This window comes from Euleptes europaea, chromosome 8, assembly GCF_029931775.1.
Source record: "Euleptes europaea isolate rEulEur1 chromosome 8, rEulEur1.hap1, whole genome shotgun sequence".
In the NCBI taxonomy this organism is placed as follows: Eukaryota; Metazoa; Chordata; class Lepidosauria; order Squamata; family Sphaerodactylidae; genus Euleptes; species Euleptes europaea.
In genome coordinates, this window is record NC_079319.1 from 28,731,014 (window position 1) to 28,749,950 (window position 18,937).

The 18,937-nt window shown below is 40.7% G+C and overlaps 1 protein-coding gene across 4 annotated transcripts in view; it reads left to right on the plus strand.

The window, feature by feature from the left end:
• RUNX1T1 (RUNX1 partner transcriptional co-repressor 1) overlaps nt 1-18,937 on the plus strand; it is a 156,645-nt gene that overhangs the window by 109,289 nt on the left and 28,419 nt on the right. For all 4 annotated transcript variants that reach the window (XM_056854101.1, XM_056854100.1, XM_056854102.1 and 1 more), the window contains 5 exons: nt 2,730-2,911; nt 6,292-6,542; nt 7,653-7,738; nt 8,675-8,870; nt 14,426-14,494. In XM_056854101.1, the coding sequence (XP_056710079.1) occupies nt 2,730-2,911; nt 6,292-6,542; nt 7,653-7,738; nt 8,675-8,870; nt 14,426-14,494 (784 nt within the window). The remainder of the gene's footprint in view (nt 1-2,729; nt 2,912-6,291; nt 6,543-7,652; nt 7,739-8,674; nt 8,871-14,425; nt 14,495-18,937) is intronic.

Consider the following 18,937-nt stretch of genomic DNA (forward strand, 5'->3'; position numbering starts at 1 on the left):
ATTCATACTCTTACCACAAAATAAGCTCATTTGAAGGTTATTATTCATTTTTATTCAGTGTCTCCCCCTACTGATATCGCGCTCACGGGGCATGGAACATTGAGAGTCTGGAAGGCCATGGGGAGTCACGGGGAGTGCAATGGGAAAACCTGGAAGTGACATCATGCCACTCTAGGAATGGTCGTAAACTCTGTGGTAAGAGAGTGATTCCTAGAGCGACATAACATCATTTTTGGGTTTTCTCCAGAAGTGATGTAATGTCATTGTCCCATAATTAAAAACATAATTAAAATACAAATTCACAGCATAGTCAAATTACAACAGCAATGTGTCCAAACCAATAAAGACTTGAAAAAATAAAGACAGTAAAAACAGAATTGCAGTAAAATTGTGAACCAATTAAAAAATGAAGAGGGGGAATCAAACAGTCAGACATAATCATTCTAGATAATTTGTGCTGAAGTGATGAAATATACATAGGACAAATATGGATTGCTGACTGGGATGGAATGTACTTTTTATACAACTCGTTACTAAAAGGAAGAAGTCATTCAAAAAGTAGCTTCCATGTTAGATTAGGCTTTATTTCTTTCATTAGTTGTTGGGGGACTTTTTAAAGAGAGACCCTTTTGCTATGAATATTATCTGAATGTCATTGTGTTCAGGTTGGCAGTTTTAAGAAAGGAACAGAAAAGAAGAAAGAGAAAAAAGCTACAAGGACACTTCCAGACCCTTCCATCACAGCTTCACACCATATGGTTGCCATATCATTTAGCTGGGATCACTGGAATCAAAGATGCAACTTCTTTCCCCCCCTAATTTTAGTGCTTTTCCTCAAAGGAGACATTAATGACAAAAACCATATGGTTGTGGGAACATGGGCCTTAATAAGTGCATTGAAATGCTGCTGTAACAATATGCATTAAAGTCTTGTTTTCATTAAGCTAATGTAACCCGCAGACCCTCGATTCCATTTTGCATTTATGGAGAAACATTTACTGGAAGGATATTAGACACCATTCTAATTACCTAATCTGGCACCAGAATTAGAGCAAACAACATTGCTTTGTATTGCCATTTTTTTTAAATTGGCAGAAGATGTTTATGGAATCGCTAAATTAAGCAGAGTACCAAGTGAAAGACTCATGAGTTGTGTCATCTGCATATCTACATTTGTAAATGGTCATGTACATGTTTCTCATTACTTTGCTACATAAGAAAAAGGAGGGGCGTTACACATGCACAGGTACCTACTGAGGGTCCCCCCCATTCCAGTAGGTATTTCCTGTCAAGACTTCAGTGCTTTGTTTTTGCTGTTGTTATTTCTATAAATAAACACTAATCCAAACCAAGTTTTCATCATTTCCACTGAATATGGGCCACTAATTCTAATTTAATAAAAGATTAGAAACCTATAGATTACATCACTCCTGTGCAGAGTGTGTTTATATTCTGTTCATCAGGTTGTTGTTGTTTTTTAAAGAGACATATTAAGCTCACTTCTGGCCTTGAGCCAGAAAGCCCTCTGTCAAAAGACATCTGTGCTCAAGATGTCCAACATGTGACTTCATTTTCCTAAGAGTCATTCAGGAATTTCAGTGGAGTCTTTTGCATGTTCAAAAGCAAGTTTCACTCTGTTCAGTGGGGCTTACTCCCGAGTAAGCATGCATTGGATTGGAGACTTTTTCTCTTGTAAGAGTCTGAAAACATTGCATTTGTGTTTGCCATCCAAAGCCCTGGTTGTCCTAATGAAAGAAGCACATTTGGATGCTGAGGGGAGGCAGGCATTTTTCCACAACACATGGGGATCTCTGTGGTTGCCGCAAAACAGGGGGGACACGTATACAGCTGGTTAGCCTCAATGGTGCCAGACTATGGTGTCCTTTGCTGCAATGGCACATTTGCCAAACTGCCAGAAGCTTGCATGCTGACTAGCAAGCTCACACCCCAGGATGACAGCCAAAATGGCGATAAGGGAAGGAAAAGGAAGTCACTGCAGTTCATCTGGATGGCAAAAGTTTCATAGGACTTGTGGATGGTCATCTGGACAGAAAAGGAGAGAAATTATTTCTTTTATATTGAAATAGAATATATGTCGTGTGTGTGTGTGCACATGCATAGCAGGTTTTAAAAGACAAAATCATGGTTGGTCTTTACAGATGAAGAGGAAAATGCTGGAAAATGTGTGTGTGTTCTTCATCTTCTGTCCTCGTGCCAAAAGGAGAGACCTCCATATCCCCAGAGAATCCTGCATTTTTTTAAAAACTCCCCCTTCCAATGCTTTAACCTATTTATGCCTGAGGCAGTACATAGCAACTGGAGAGGTGCCAGATGGTCACAGAGGAGATTGTTGTTGTTGAGTGACGCCAAGCACATTGTAGTTTTGTTTAGCTAAGCAACCCCTATTTCCAGCAGCCCTGTTTTGGAACCAAAGGGCCCAGTCTTAAGATCTGGGGTACAAACAAATCAGTCCTTTTGATGCACCAAACCAGGGTTACAGCCCTGATACCGTGCAAGTATTGCTGGTAGATATACTGCTACAAAATGTTAGGCCTGGATGAAAAAAACTGAGTAACTGTCACTGAACCATCTGTTTAAAGAGAGAGAAGGAATTGTTAATCTACTCCATGTGTGTCTGGGTTTGGCTCTTTTGTTTTGACAGCTTTCTTCCTGGGATGCTCTGAGGACACTTGCTAAAGGGGATCTCTGTTGTTTGTCTGCTCTTTCAGGCCAATCTGCCCCTGCTACAGCGGGAGCTCCTGCACTGTGCAAGGCTGGCCAAGCAGAACCCCGCCCAGTACCTCGCTCAACATGAGCAGCTGCTTCTGGATGCCAGCACCACCTCACCTGTTGACTCCTCAGAGCTGCTTCTCGATGTGAACGAAAACGGGAAGAGGCGAACTCCAGACAGGTAAAGGTTTCAGATGTCTTCTTTGATGCTGTAGCAATGGGGGGGGGGAGTTCAGATTTGTAATGTTCACTCAATCTGTTATAGGACACTATTGTATAATGGATTGGGTGGTGGGACAGATTTTTTTTTTTTACTCTCTTATAATGCTAGAGCTTGCAGGCACTGTTGGCCACCATGTAAAAAAGGATTCTGGACTGCATGGACTATTGCTTTGATCTAGCATAGCTATTCTTGTGTTTTGGTTCTTGTATTTTTTGTTCAAGGACCACTGTCCACTAATCAAGATCTTCATTAGAGGTGCAAAGAACTCTTCCTATATTTAAATGGCGTGAAGTGTGTTGAGGTATTCCTTGCCTTTTCCTTTGAAATTGTGATTCTTAAGTGAAATAACCACTTAATGGATAGCAAATTTAAATACAATGGCCATTTATGCAGGGCTGTTAACCCACGGTCATCCCCACTGACTGCTTTGGGGCTTCCTTTTGATTTTGCATGCCATTCCTGTCTGTCAGAGATCACCTCATGCTCCCCGCGCACTTTGCCCACATTTTCCGGATTTTGGCTAAAACAGCATCTGAAAAATACAGGCAAAATGTGCAGAAACGTGCTGGGAGAGTGAGGCGACCTCTGATGATCGGGAAAGGCATGCATAATCAAATTGAAGTCTCGAAGCACTCAGTGGAGTGACCACGAGGGAAACAGCATACATAAATGGGCAATCTCTACAGATTTAAAGACAACATCTGCATTTTCCTTAAGGGCCTTTGGTGCTGCCTGCATATTTGTGTATGTGTGCTTATGCACAGAAAGGAAAATTGAGTTGATTGGAATCCTCTGTGCATAACTGTTGCATCTATAGTAGGTTAGATCATGCTGCAGGATTTTTTTACATTTATCGAAGGATGTCATTTCACTAACTAGCTCGATATAACAGCCTGAATGATCGACTTTCCTTTTTTTTTTTTGGCTGTCAAATCACAGCCAACTTATGGCAACCCCAAAGGGGTTTCAAGGCAAAAGATGTTCAGAGGTAGTTTGCCGTTGCCTGCCTCTGCACTGGAACACTGGTATTCCTTGGTGGTTTCCCATCCAAATACTGACCAGGGCCGACCCTCCTTAGCTTCCAAGATCTGATGAGATTAGGCTATCATGGGTTATCCAGGTCAGGGCAATTGACTTTCCTATACTTCTAATTTTTCTTGTCCTTAGTACTACTAGATAGTACTATTTCTCCATAGTACTTCTAGATAGTAGTCCTTAACTACTGTTAGATAATCACTTGGTGGCCACAGTTTACTTCTAATTTTCCAGACACTGACTTTTGATGGTGTTTCATGAGAAGAGAACAAAATGATCCAAATATCTGAGAGATAGTTGGTGCATCTGAATGGAATAACTGGAAGGAAAAACTGATTTAAATCGATATAGCAATTATAAGACATTTAACTGGTCTCCATTTAAACATCATTTATTATAGGTGATTGGATTAATTGGCCAGGACAGTGGAATAAAAAGTCCATTATAATCTAATCTGGAATCTGCCTTTCTGTGCAAGGTGATCATGTGGTATGAAAATTACCTGGATCCATTTCAATCTAGCTTGAGGTCTGAGTTAAGAATACAAAGTGTTCTGGTTACACTGATGATGAAGAAGAAGAGTTGGTTTTTATATGCTGACTTTTTCTACCACTTAAGGAAGAATCAAATCAGTTTACAATCACCTTCCCTTGTCCTCCCCACAACAGACAGCTGGCTTCATGTGTAGGAGGGGGAAATTAGCCCAGTTCACCATATTAGCCTCCACCACTCATGTGGAAGAGTGGGGGAATCAAACCTAGTTCTCCAGATTAGAGCCCAATGCTCCAAACCACCCACTGCTCTTAACCACTATACCACGCTGGCTCTCTAAAATCAGGGGATAAATTATTAGAAGAAAATAAATTGTCGATTGGTCCTTTGTGTATTTCACATTCAGTGCACCCCTTTAAAATGATCTGTAGCAGAAACCAGAAAGGTCAGCTCTTTTCTTGCTGCATAGACATGTGGTGGGGATTTGAGAGCAGCCTAAAAAGAAGTACCCATTTACAGAAATATATGTTTCAGAATGCAGTTTCTCCATCCTTTATCATTTCCAAGTTCTGTCTCTCACCAGCTTCTACTGTAAGTGGGGTTTTATGGAGCAGCCTGACAGCAGAGTTCTGTGTTTTACTGAATGTTTTCTTGGTGCATATGGTATGACATGGATGAGCAGCCACGGTGAGATTTTGGAGTCTATTAAACTAGCTCATTAAAAAGATCAATCTGTTTCTGTAATAACACTGGGAGCCATCAGTCACTAAAAGAGAGAAGAGTGACACCTGAGGAGACAACACGTTTTCGGTAATTGTGCATGGCATGTCAGAGGCAAAATGCTCGCTGTATTTTATTATAAGTCTATGAATGGTTTTAAATAACATAACAATATACATTTGTTCCTTGTTCAGCCAAAAAAAACCCATGAAACCTTTTCTATTGATACCGAATAAGTCATTGGGTATGTGTGTGTTTATTGTAGATATGGGATATTTATAAGGCAGATATAAAAGCCCCTCTTTGTATTCCAGTTCAAAGCCTTCTAGAACTGGTTATATGTTTGCAACGTGGGTCATTTGTTTGGTGGGGCATGCATTTTGTGCAACGGATCGCATGACCTTCCTCCACTCATTTTTGCAGATGTTTCTGCTTGCTGATATAAAAGCAAGATGTGAAATGTTTGTGCTGATAGATGGATTTCTATCAGGGAAGCATGATTTCCCCACTTTCCCCCTTCCCCCTGAAGCTCATGGTGCCCGGAAAAGCTGCCTTGAGGACCAGTATCCTGCAGAGCGTTTTGGGCTACAGTGGAAGGGGCAGGTAAGGAAATTGTGCTACACTGACAGAAATACTTCCATTAGCAGAAATGCTCAGTGGGATCCAAGCCAGGTATGTGTCACGCCGCCCCTGGGCTCCTGCGACCCCCGGGGTCTCTGCCTGGATGAAAGGTGGGGACCAAGAGAAAAGACTGATTATGCTCGGTTTTGGTAAAATCATGAAACACACAAAGGATTTCAGCTAGTTTATGGATGCAGGTGGTGTACCATCTTTAATACAGAGTGGGGTACCAGGGTAGCAACAGGAATAAATATTGCTTTGCCTGCTTTTTAGTGAAAGGAAGTGTCTGCGGTGAATAAACATATTTACAGTGCAATCCATAGCAGAGGTACACACTTCTGTGTTAGAGATTGTACTGTTAGTTTGTTCATCATAACAATTCTTCTCCTCTACCCTTTTGAGCTGAACAGGGGGGTATGACAAGCGACTAAACCCTCAACAAAATGTATTGTTCCCCTTTCTTTTTTCAGAACCAAAGAAAATGGCTTTGACAGAGAGCCTTTGCACTCAGAGCATCCAAGCAAGCGGCCCTGCACTATTAGCCCAGGCCAGCGGTACAGTCCAAATAATGGCTTGTCTTACCAGCCCAATGGTCTGCCTCACCCTACCCCGCCTCCACCTCAGCATTACCGTTTGGATGATATGGCCATTGCCCACCACTACAGGGACTCATACAGACACCCCAACCACAGGGACCTCAGGGACAGAAACAGACCTATGGGTAAGCAGAACTCTTCCAGATCCATAAAGTAGTTAAAATTCGTACTTGAGTTACTATTTCATTATTTTAGAAGCATCTGAAAGCATCAGAGAACCCTTAGATTTATCCCGGTGTGGATATGTAGCTTAGTTGGAAAAGAGAATTCCCACTTCTTTTCCTTCTCCTCCTCAAAGCGAGAATGAAAAATTCTCCTGGTTATAGATGACGTACCCTTCCTTCCCCTCCCTCCTGGACAGAAAGTTTAGAAATTTTAGATTTCTTTTGAAGTATAAAAGGCACAGAAAAGTGTAAATAAGAGTCTGTCAAAAACTAACACATTTGTTCTTGTAGGTTATCCGGGCTGTGTGACTGTGGTCTTGGTATTTTCTTTCCTGACGTTTCGCCAACAGCTGTGGCAGGCATCTTCAGAGGAGTAACACTGAAGGGCAGACACTGTAACACTGAAGTAGTAACACTGAAGGAGAGACACTGTCCTTCAGTGTTACTCCTCTAAAGATGCCTGCCACAGCTGCTGGCGAAACATCAGGAAAGAAAATACCAAGACCACAGTCACACAGCCGGATAACCTACAAGAACCAATGAACTCTGACCATGAAAGCCTTCGACTAACACATTTGTTGTACCAGGTTTCGTGGGCCAGAGTCAGTTTCATCAGATGCATCTCAAGTTTTATGAAATTTTTCTTTTTAAAAAAAAAATCCCAGAAAAGTCCCACATGGATATAGGCAAAATGTGCTGGGTGTGTGTCTTGTGAACGACCCACTGAAATAAACAGAAGGTGCAAAGAAGTGTGTAGCTCTGCTCATGAATTCTGTTTAGTTCATTGGAATTGCACTGGAGACATCCCTAAAGCTGTACTGATTTGCACAAACTAGTTCTGTTGTCTTCTTGTCATTGTCTTTTATGGGCTTTCTGCTTTTTTAATTGGAAACTTTGAACATCTGTATGCCTCTGGCCCTGTAGGACCCAACCGTTTTCCTTTGATTTGGCTGAAGCCCTCCTGCATTTTGTTAATGTATTGCATAATGGCTGTGTGGCATAACCAGGCAACTCTGTGCATGCCTGTAACTTTTAAAGATATACAGAAGATGAAAATATTGTTCTTGGCAGGGTTGCATGGCACGCGTCAAGAAGAAATGATTGACCATAGGCTAACAGACAGAGAATGGGCAGAAGAATGGAAACACCTTGACCATGTAAGGCACATGACATGTTCTTTAACTTGCTCAGATCTACACACACACACACACAGCATGAAAAAAACCCTGGTAATTTTCTTCCAGCCCAGGTTCACTCATTGATGTGATACTCGTGGACTGGTCAGTTGGTTATATACTTTCATTACTTAAACACGTAAGCAATCCACGGGAGTAGGAAGTTGCGTTTGACATATGCATGAGCTAAGTCTGTAAACAGGAAAGTTCCAGTTCGGATTGTTTCTCTGCCATGAGTAGGTTGATTTACTGTGTAGTCCTAAGCAGAGGTACAGCATTCTATTTCCAATGAAGTCAATGGACTTAGAAGTCTAAGTTCTAAGCCTTTTAGAGGTCTTACCTGTGTTTAGGATTGTACTGTTAGCCAAGCAAATACCTCTCCAGCCCCAGTATGGAGACCAGAATACTGTCCTGCTTTCCATTGTTGTTGTAAGTGCTACTGTGTGTGTATATATGTAAATATTACATATATATATACAAATGAAATACTCCTGTATACTTTCTAAACATTATTTTATCAGTGTTTTGTTTGAACAATATGCAACTTACCTAAGCATTTTTATTCAGTGAGGAGTAACATTAATGGAAGCTGTCTTGGCTGAGGTCTGTTCTCCCATTCTGTGGTTTTGTTCCCCTCTGGAAACTAGGCCAATGCTGGCATGAGGGGACAACCATAGCATGGGAGCCTCCTTTCTGTTCTGGGACTTCTCATGTTCATGGCATGGGAAGAAAGGCCTCTAAAATGTATAAGCTCCCAAACCATGGTGTCGCTGGGCGAACTCTGGTACTAGAAAAAACCAACCTAAGTGTTTGACCTGTTACTTCACAGCTTTCTAGTTGTTCAGAAATTGAAGTTCTCAACATTTTGTTAGATTGAAGATAAAATGATGATCCTAATCAGTCGCTTTCCCATTCTAGCTCTTAAACTGCATCATGGACATGGTGGAAAAAACGAGGCGATCTCTCACTGTGCTACGGCGATGTCAGGAAGCTGATCGAGAGGAACTTAATTACTGGATACGGCGGTACAGTGACGCGGAAGATTTAAAAAAAGGCAGTGGTAGTAATCATTCCAGGCAGCAGAGTCCAGTGAATCCAGATCCAGTCCCTTTAGGTACTGTGTCTAATTTAAACTGGAAACATATGATTGCATCAGCTGATCTTTTTTTTAACGCTATGTTCCATAGCTTTTGCCTGTGTCTGTGGCCATTTATGCAGGGTCAATTTTGATGCTCGCTCAAAGCATTTTTTAAAAAATGTGACCTTTAAAATGCGTATTCAAGGTTCGACGCAAAGGAGAAAATCCACCACCACCCCACTTGTCTGCTCCTTTGTTCCTTCCATTAGCAACCTCAATTTGCATACCTAATGTGTTGCTGTCATTTTGCATGGTTCCTTCAGGGGATTCTTCGGTGTGGGGGCGGAACAAACACAAAAGATTGCGTTAAAGGGGCTCTTAAGAAATGTGAAATAGGTATGTGCCGGCTTCGCAGTCGCTTGCTGAATGACAGTTCAGCATGCAAAACTCAAAAAAAGCTGTGGGGCACTTCAGCCTGGAACACGCTGCTAATTACCAAGCATAAATGGCCGGTGTCTCCTTTCTTTCACTGTTCTTTTTCTCACTCTTTTTTTCTGCTGCAGTTTGCAGTGTCTCTGCTTCATTCAAAATCCTCCATAAAAAGAAATTTGGCAGTTCCATGTACTCACCTGAATTAGGCATATCAGCGGCTACTGAATAAATTTAACATATGAAACCTCTCTATCCTAACTGTATTAATATAAACCAGAAAAAATTGCCATCAGTTTGAGGGAATGATCTTGCCAAAATAACTACTGTGGGCACCACCCTGGTCCCACTGAAATCTCTCTCTTTCCACTTACAAATTGTTAGAAATTCAGCCAAGTTTTACAGAATGGATCTTTCCTTCTTGTTTGTCTTGGGGGAAAATGAAACAACTTGGCAATCTTGGGACGACTGGGTTGAATCCAATTGACTATAAAAGGAAGAAATTCATAGAATGGGATCTCCCCCCTTCCCTCTGCATCCTCCTGTACCACTCAAAAGCTGTTCATAATGATTGGAGGTAGGGTTGCCAATCTCCAGGTAGTAGCTGGAGATCTCCTGCTATTACAACTGATCTCCAGCCAATAGAGATCAGTTCTGCTGGAGAAAATGGCCGCTTTGGCAATTGGACTCTGTGTCATTGAAGTCCCTCCCCTCCCCAAACCCCATCCCCCCAGGCTCTGCCCCAAAAACCTCCCGCCGGTGGCAAAGAGGGACCTGGCAACCCTAATTGGAGGGCCTTCAGGGACATATTGTAATACAGCTTGAGGGGTGATATTCAAGAGGAAATTAACTTCAGTGGATTCCTTCTTACTCTGGCCCCCAATACCAAATCCCACTCTGTTCCTGAGAGTCACTGTTTTCAGAACAGCACAGGGGGTTTTATTGAAAAGGGGACAAAATCAATTTCATTAAACTCATTCCACTTACAGTTCAGTGGAGCCAGTCCATAGTTGCCTGGTGAGGGAAAGAGCCAGTTTGTTCCATGTTTGCCAAGAAAACAATAAATATATTTGTCCTGTATCACTTGATGAATTGTATGGAGAAATACAGCCAAGTCAACTCTATATAGTCAGAGGCAGGATGCCAGCCATCTCTGAGTGAACGCAAGACACACTGTTGTAGTAGTAGATATTCTTTCTTGTAACTGATGGAATATGTTCCTGCTATGTTAAAAAAAATGCAAAAAAATTACTAAGGCCATCATGAAGTATAAATATTGTTTTTTGTCAAGTGTTTTGCAAAATGCCAGAGATTCCCCTTTGTCATTTTTAATGAGCTAATCCACCTTGTAAAATTACCAGCTTGTCATCTCAAGTAGCTTTGGATGGAGGAGGGGAAGGCCATCTGTTGTGCCTTTGTGATTTATAGTAGTATCCATGCTACAGGGCAGTTTTCACCATATCTATTATGGTTTCACGTTCATTATAATGGCTGTACCCAGAAAACCTTATTTATACGATTTATACCCAGAAAACCTTATTTATATAGATGCAAAAAACCTTCTGCTTAGTGAAACATCTATGCAGAGTGGATGCCGTTTGATTTTCTTTGTGCAAGGTTCTGGTCCAAGTTGCTTGTGTAAGGAAAATATTGCATCTAATGTGGAAGTGTCATTGTCTGTATTTGTCTGTATGGTGTCATTGTCTATTGTATATGCAGAAATTTTCTGGATTATGACCTTTATGGTATGCTTTAAGGTGAGGGACTATACCATATGCATACAGAAGGTATTGAATTAAGTGCTTGGCACTAGGGCTGTTGATTCTATACTCCAAACCAGAAAAATACCGAATAAATGAAAATTCGGTAAAATTCTCGTTTGGGTTTACTAAATCCGCATAATCCGGGAGGTTGTCAAAATCAAATTTGCCATTCCACAAAAAGCTGGGTAGAAAGCTGGCTTTTCCGGGTACGTCTTTCCATGGCTCCGGGGGGGGGGGCATGTTTGCAGGTAGAAGTGCCAAATTTTCAGGGTAGCTAGAAGGGAATCGAAAGTTCGCCCTGAGCCTCCATAGAGATACAATGTATACAGATACATTGTGTCTTTATGGAGGTACGGGGCGAACTTTCCCACCGTTTAAAGCCTGGCTTCTCCATTGAGATACATTGCAAAGATCACACTAAAGCATCTGAACACAGCCACTTTGACAATGCATTTCAATGGAGGAAAATGGGGACAACCCCTTCCAGACCCCATAACTCCGGACCCCCTGACCCAATCTTTACCAAACTTACTTTCCCCCCCAAAAATTTTTTCAACAGCCCTACTTTGCACCTTTATTTACAAGAAACTCAGATATTAGGAGCACGAAGCACTTCTGTCAGAAGCACTTTGGAAGCACTTCTGTCAACATCATGCCATAGTTCCTCCATGTTCAGCTGTCCTTAAAATAGGAAAATGTTTTAGATTGTTCTATAGCTGGTTAAATCATCCTGGTCTGAAGATTTTTTCCATGAATTGTGGATGACCACCTCCTGTAACAAAACAGGGAGTTTCTCTCCCCGTCCCATGGGAAGTGTTTACTATTTCAGCCAGCAGCTTCTAACCACCTTAACAACCCAAGATGACTAGGGAACTGTGCAGCATTTGGTGACCTTCACAACACTAAGCATTTTGTCAGGATACTCAATATGGCTGAAAGTGTTTGCTCACAGATTTTCAAAACGCAAAAGTCTTTGAGTTCAAAGAGTGATGATGCTTCATCTCTTTTAAAAACTTTTGCTCACCTCCTGTCCTTAATGTGGGGAGACATTTAGCTGTATTCACAAAGCCTCCCAAATTAACTTTATCATATCCATTCTCTTATTTAAAAAAAAACTTTAAAAACATGTTTCTTATTATTTTTATTATTATTTATAAAGCTTTCCCTTCCCTAACAATTTCAAAAAGAACTATGGAAGTCTTTCATAAGATCTTGATTTAATTCTTCTTAAAGAGCCTTGGCTTCAGTATCTATGTGAATTGTGGTTGGAATATGAGCTTCATTGATCTTTGTACTTGGAAATTGCACCAATTAGCTGGTAATTCAGTCAATGATGTCATTGAATTCTATTTACATTTGACTCTTGAATACCTAAACAAGCCAACACAGCATTTCTCATTATATTTGTATTATGATCAATGGCATCATGTCCAAAGGCCTTAGTAAACATTAAGATTTTATTGAAAAGCTTCTCCCATGCGGGGTTTGATAGAAGACGTGGCTAGGGGACTTTTGAGTACCAACAACCAATATGTGCTTGTACTTTCACGACTTCCAGTATTGTCTTATTCCTGAATTCTGACATCCAAAGCATAAACCTAAATATCGGTTAGCAAATTCTTGTAGATAACTTGTTGTTAAAAGTAAAGTAGAACCTTTTTACACTTAAGAGTACAGTTTCCAGTGAACCTCAATGGAAATGTTTTACTTTAATTTTCCTTCTTTGATGGTACCATCCAGAATCTACTGAAGTTAATGGCTTCACTATTGACTTCAATGAAGTATAGTTTTCACCCTCTGTGATTAATGGAATTAATGGAATGCCACATGTGTTAAACTTGCCATATTCAGCAGATGTGAGTGTGCTTGCTACATTGTCTGTTGTATGCATTCAGCTATGAATCACTTTTTCCTGGGTACTTAAAAAAATGATCTAAGGTACCTAGCGTTTTTAAGTTGCTGGATGTTTCCATCTCATGGATGGTTTTATTCCACATTAAATTTAATTATATTTGGTTTTAATATTATTAGAGAGATAGCAAGCACCTCTGCAAACAATATTGCACATGTTCGATTGTGTAGCGTTTTTGATTGACACGGCCTTTCCTAAGACTGAATTTTGCAGCAAGTATGCAGTCTGGGAGGCAGGGATAAGTGATATACTGACCTACCCTGAAATGTGGCATTGTCACATTACCATATTATTTGTCATTGTGAATATTAATAATTGGGGTTATAATGACTTAACATTCAAGTGCCAGATACCTTCATTTATTTACTCACTAACGAAATGCTAAATTTATTTATTATAAAATCTGAATAAAAGAGACTTTGGGGGCCTAGGATTTTATTAGAATTTGAAGCACAAGTTTAAGGATAGCAAGCAGAACTTTGACCCAATCCAGACCAAACATCTTACAGTACTCCTTTAGACTACAGGTATGTGAACACATTTAAATGCTTAACTGTAAAAAAGTATTCCTACTCATAGAAAACTGGAGTGTCAAGAAGAGCATTAAACTAGAACCTTTATTCTGGTTGCTTAATGTTCTGGGTGCAGGAAGTTTTGTAATATAGGGAGGAACATTGAATCAGTAAATACTCCTCATGCTGAAGTGATACAGTCCTGAAACTGATTTCCCACATGACAAGCTGTTAGCCTAAACCAGAAAATTGCCATTGGATCAAGTCTTGTTTCCAGGAACTTACAGGAGAAGAAAACTATGGACAACTAAGCATTGCACTTTCTGTAGCGACTAGTGTAGTTCCTCACCTTGTCTTCAGAAAAATAGATGGTCAAATGTACTATATTGTTTCCTTTTTTCTAAAACCTGACTACAACCAACAATAAGAGGGGAAGCATGTAGGCGACTGGGGAAGCTGATAGCAAACTACCCTGTAAGCATAGTCTGTCTAGTAAACGTTGGGATGTGACTTTACCCCATGGGTCAGTAATGACCCGGTGCTTGCACCTTTACCTTTTTATGTAGAATCTTGCTCATGTGGACGACTCTAAGGGCAAAAATGCACGGTCGCTTTAGCCTCCTTTATTCCCTGTTTCAGCCAGGCTCAAAGGCACATTTGGCGAAACACATGCGTTCGATCCTGGCTGAATCCTGGCTGAAACGGGGAATAAAGGAGGCTAAAGCGACCGTGCGTTTTTGCCCTAAGAGATATGTAGTCCATAGTAGTTTACAGTGGCATAAAATCATAACAATGTAGGATAAAACGCTTAATCTCTTCTATAAAGTAGTATTGAAAAGTAATGGCTGATTTTTCATTTATATAAAGATCATATTTGCTTTTTTGTCTGAAGCATCAAACAGCATTTTAAAAAGTTGTATTTTAGCATTTCTCATGGTACTTCCTCTTTTCTCATTCTCTTCCCCCTCCTTACAGATTCACATCGGGAATTCCTTCACAGGCCTGCTTCTGGATATGTGCCAGAAGAGATCTGGAAGAAAGCTGGTAAGAATTGTTTAAAAACATTAATGTAGCACTTTGGCAGCTGTGTGTATTTGTTAATGTGTTGGTATGAGGAGTGGGAAAAGGCATACTAGCAGCAAACCAAAGTTTCTGTTAATATTTCTAAGCTGGAACACATCAGAATACAAAGTCTTTTTAGTGATAGCAACATCTACCTCTGTAAAGAACGGCATACCAATATGGTAACAAAACAAACAGATCATTTTCAGAGGTTACATTGCATTTCCGTCTAGAAGAAATGGGCTTGAGCCAAAATTAGGGTACAGGAAAGATCCATGATTCGGATCTTGCACTATTGTTGAAAAATTAATTAGCAGATCCATCTCTTGGTTTGTGCATGTATCCCTTTCATTCCAAGCCAAGATTCACTTGAGGCCCCATTTAAACATGAGAGAAAGACGAGGTGCAGAATGTTCCTATGTAACTTTCCACAGGTTTCGGGTCTTGTTCAAACTGTGCTGCAATTCATGCATGGTAGCTCCATGTGCTTGGCATGCTGACCTAATACTCACAAGAGCCGTGGATCTCTGCTGTGCCTCTTAAGAGAGTGGTGTAGTGGTTAAGAGTGGCAGACTCTAATCTGGTGAACAAGGTTGGTTTCCCCACTCCTCCACATGAAGCTTGCTGGGTGACCTTGGGCTAGTCACAGCTCTCTTAGCGCTCTCTCAGCTTCACCTACCTCACAGGGTGTCGGTTCTGGGGAGGAGAAGGGAAGGTGATTGTAAGCCAGTTTGATTCTTCTTTAAGTGGTAGAGAATATAAAAACCAACTCTTCTTAAACACATGCAGCTGCTTTGCATTGGTTATAACACATTGGTTATATTGGTTAGCACAGTTTAAATAGCACCCTGAGTAGACACAAAGTCGTATGGGAAATCTTTTCCCCCCAAGTATGTGGTTGGTGAAGGAGTGGGATAAATATTTGAATCTGTCTTTTTCTACCTACAGAGCTAATTAAAAAGCAAGGAGGGGACTGTATACTTACTAGCTTGACTGTTGACATTTATGAGGGCCCATGGCTCAGTGTTAGAGCATCTCCTTGGCCTGAAGAAGGTCCCAGGTTCAATCCCTGGCATCTCCAGTTAAAGGGACTAGGCAAGTAGGTGATGTGAAAGACCCCTGCCTGAGACCCTGGAGAGCCGCTGCTGGTCTGAGTAGACAATACTGACTTTGATGGACTGAGGGTCTGATTCAGTATAAGGCAGCTTTATGTGTTCATGTGTTCAATTCCTAATTTGGAAAAAGATTGACAGAGAGATTCTTCACTTAGGAAGCCTTATGCAAAAGGTGCTTGCGGTTTAAGCCAAGGTCAGCCTGGAGGAAATGTAGCATGCCTAACTGCTTCTGTGGAATGTACCCGGTGGGACAATGCATTAGCTTTTGATTAGGACTGAGTTTATGGATCAGTGTGAGGTCCAACTCCTGAACCTTACCTTAGTGCTAGCATTAGAGGATTCTTCTAGTCAGTGCTATCTGCCTCCTGCATAGGTCTGTGGTGTAATGAATAGAGTGTTGGAATTAGAATGGAGACAGTTTGGTTCTAATTCCTGCTCAACTACCAAGTCTACTATATAGTATTGGGCAAGTCAATGACTTCTTACAGATAATGACAAAACTCAGTACTTTTGTTAAGCACTGGTCTGATTCATCACTATTTATTTGATTTAAAATATTCAAAAGCTTTAAAAAGGTGGTGATGATGATTTAAAATATTTTTATGTTGTGCTTACTGCCCAAGCTCTCACTGCCAGGGCCTGCTGCACAATATGCAATCCTCCTGCAATAAATTGCCTTCTTTAGAATAGGAGCTATACTGGGAAAATATCACTGTCCTGGCTGACTTGACGATATCGGCCCCTAGGCTAGAGTACATGGTTGAAGACAACTTGGAAGTTTTAACTGGGGTGAAATGTGGCCACGTGTTTGCTTATGGGTGTGTGCCAGTATGAACATATGACATGGGTTTTAAAACACTTGCACTGGTTACCTATATGCTTCTGGGTCCATTTCAATGTATGGTTCTTACCTTTGAAGGCTTTCATGGTTTGGGGCCCCATATCTGCTGCACCTTTGCTGTCTGTTTTCTGCTAAGCTTGTAATGCACTGCTTTTCTTCAGGTCCTTTTGCTTACTTGGTTGCTGGGGATGGGCTGTTCATTGATCTGGCTGCTGAGTTTCCTGCTAGTTCTTAGTTTTCACTGCTGCTGATTTTTTTTTGAAAATAATTCAGACTGGTGGCATGTTGTACAGATTTTTGTTTTGTTTATTTTTATGGCATTTGTGGCTCTTTTCAGGTTGTTCTGTTAGCTGCCTTGAGTGCTGTGATATAAATATTGCAAATAAAAAAAACTCACCTGCCTGCCCATCCTCTCTTTACTAAAGCACTTGCTGCTGCTGGGAAGAACTTCAGCTGGTCACTCTGATCTCTATGATAACCCTCTATTGCCACTATCGTGGCTACTTCTCCTTCTCCAACAAGGGGAAAAGTTACTCTGTCTATAACTTTCCACTGGCATCCACCACTAAGGGATCCTCATCGGCTCATCATTTTCCAAGGAAGACCTCCTGAATATGCATGTTGTTGCTCCTTAGAGGGAAAAGGGTGGGGGTTGGGTGTAATCAAACATGCATCAGTGTGGGAATGAGGCTGTGAACCCTACTTTTTATAGTTTAATAAAAATGAAATTGACAAGCTTTCCCTACTTCTGCTCTGCAGCTACAACTTCAAGAGGACAAAAAAAAAATCATCCACCTCCACCACCCCACTTTTGTATTGAACCTCTAGCAGGACTTGGTTACACTTTCAGTTCCAGGAATCATAGAATCATAGAGTTGGAAGGGACCTCCAGGGTCATCTAACCCAACGCCCTGCCTGAAGGAGGAAATTCACAACTTCCTCCCCTCCATACCCCCAGTGATCCCCTACTCCATGCCCAGAAGATGTCAAAAAAAAAAAAAACCCTCCAGGATCCCGGGCAAAACTGGCCAGGAGGAAAATTGCTTCCTGACCCCAAAGTGATGATAGGTATTTCCCTGGGCATGTAAGAAAGGACCACGAGAGCCAAGCACTGATGCAACCCTTCCTGTTTTCCCGCTCTTGAGCTGCCTAAGTTTATATCTCTTACATGGAATGATCCTAAAAGAAGCAGAAGTCTGTTCAGTACTAAGCCTATGCTAGCACAGAGGTGATAAACTTCCCAGTCCTGTATGCTCCACACAAAAGGAATCTTTTGCTGCACACAACTACTCACACTTTATGCTGGTATACTTGAACCTGGACAACTAGATCGGCTGTTCTTTTTCAATAGTGAATACAGATGTCATAGAAATAGTAATGCTGCTTTGAGACTGAAATTTTAGATAATGTTTACACTGCTGTGTTAGCTGGTGTACATATTGATAACCATAACTGTGTGTGTGTGTGTGTGTGTGTGTAAAGTGCCTTCAAGTCACAGGCGACTTATGGCGACCCCTAGTTTGCCATACTACAGAAATCAAAATATATTCACTTTGTCATGGAAAAAAATCTTTTAGTTTTAGCAGTCTGAGTTTTTTAAAGCTTTGATTGACGCTTTGGAAGCATTTAGTGCATGTGCATGCTTTGATATGCACACAAATGTGTTTGTGCATATACAAGAAAATTATGTTATAAGGTGCTGATTCTATTCTTGGTCTGTGGACAATAGAATGGTGCTAGGATTTTCAAAGTAGAACTAACATTTTTTTTCCATAAATAAAACACTAAAGACTTGGGAATCTGCTTCCCTGTCCACATGTGGATAAAATCAGAAGATTCTGAGGGTGAGCACTAATGGTTAGCGATTCTCAATTTTTTCCCTGTTCATATTGTCGATTTCGTAACAGAGACTTTCAGAGTGTAGATAACAAAAAATATGTTTATTGGAAGGCAATTCATAAGATACAAAAGTCCTGTATTTAAGCTGTGACTTTTTATAAATAATAAAACTGCATCTGTGGGCTTGTCTGTCTCCGTGTATATCTTTTCGAGGGATCAGGAAATGTTTGCAGTTGGTAATAAATATTCAAGCACCTTGCAAATGTCCTACCAATTCTCTTTGCTGATCTGTGTGTGCCGGTGGGACTAGAATAGGAATGCATAATTTAAATATAAATTGCTTTATTTGCATATACAATTAGTCAAGCTGCAGCTTTGATCGTAAGCAAAAATTATTGTCCTGTTGCCACTTAGATAGAATTGTAATTCACCTTGAATATTCAAAGTAAATTAGTCCCACACTTGCATAGCTGAATGGTCTGATTTCCCCCTCCCAGAAACATTTATGAGAGGGTAATGGGAGGGCACGTTTTTTTTAAACTCTCATAAAAATTAGAACATGCATCTCTTTCTCCCAAAAAAACATTGTTTCAGTAAAATATGATTATTTCCTCTTCAGATTTTTAAACA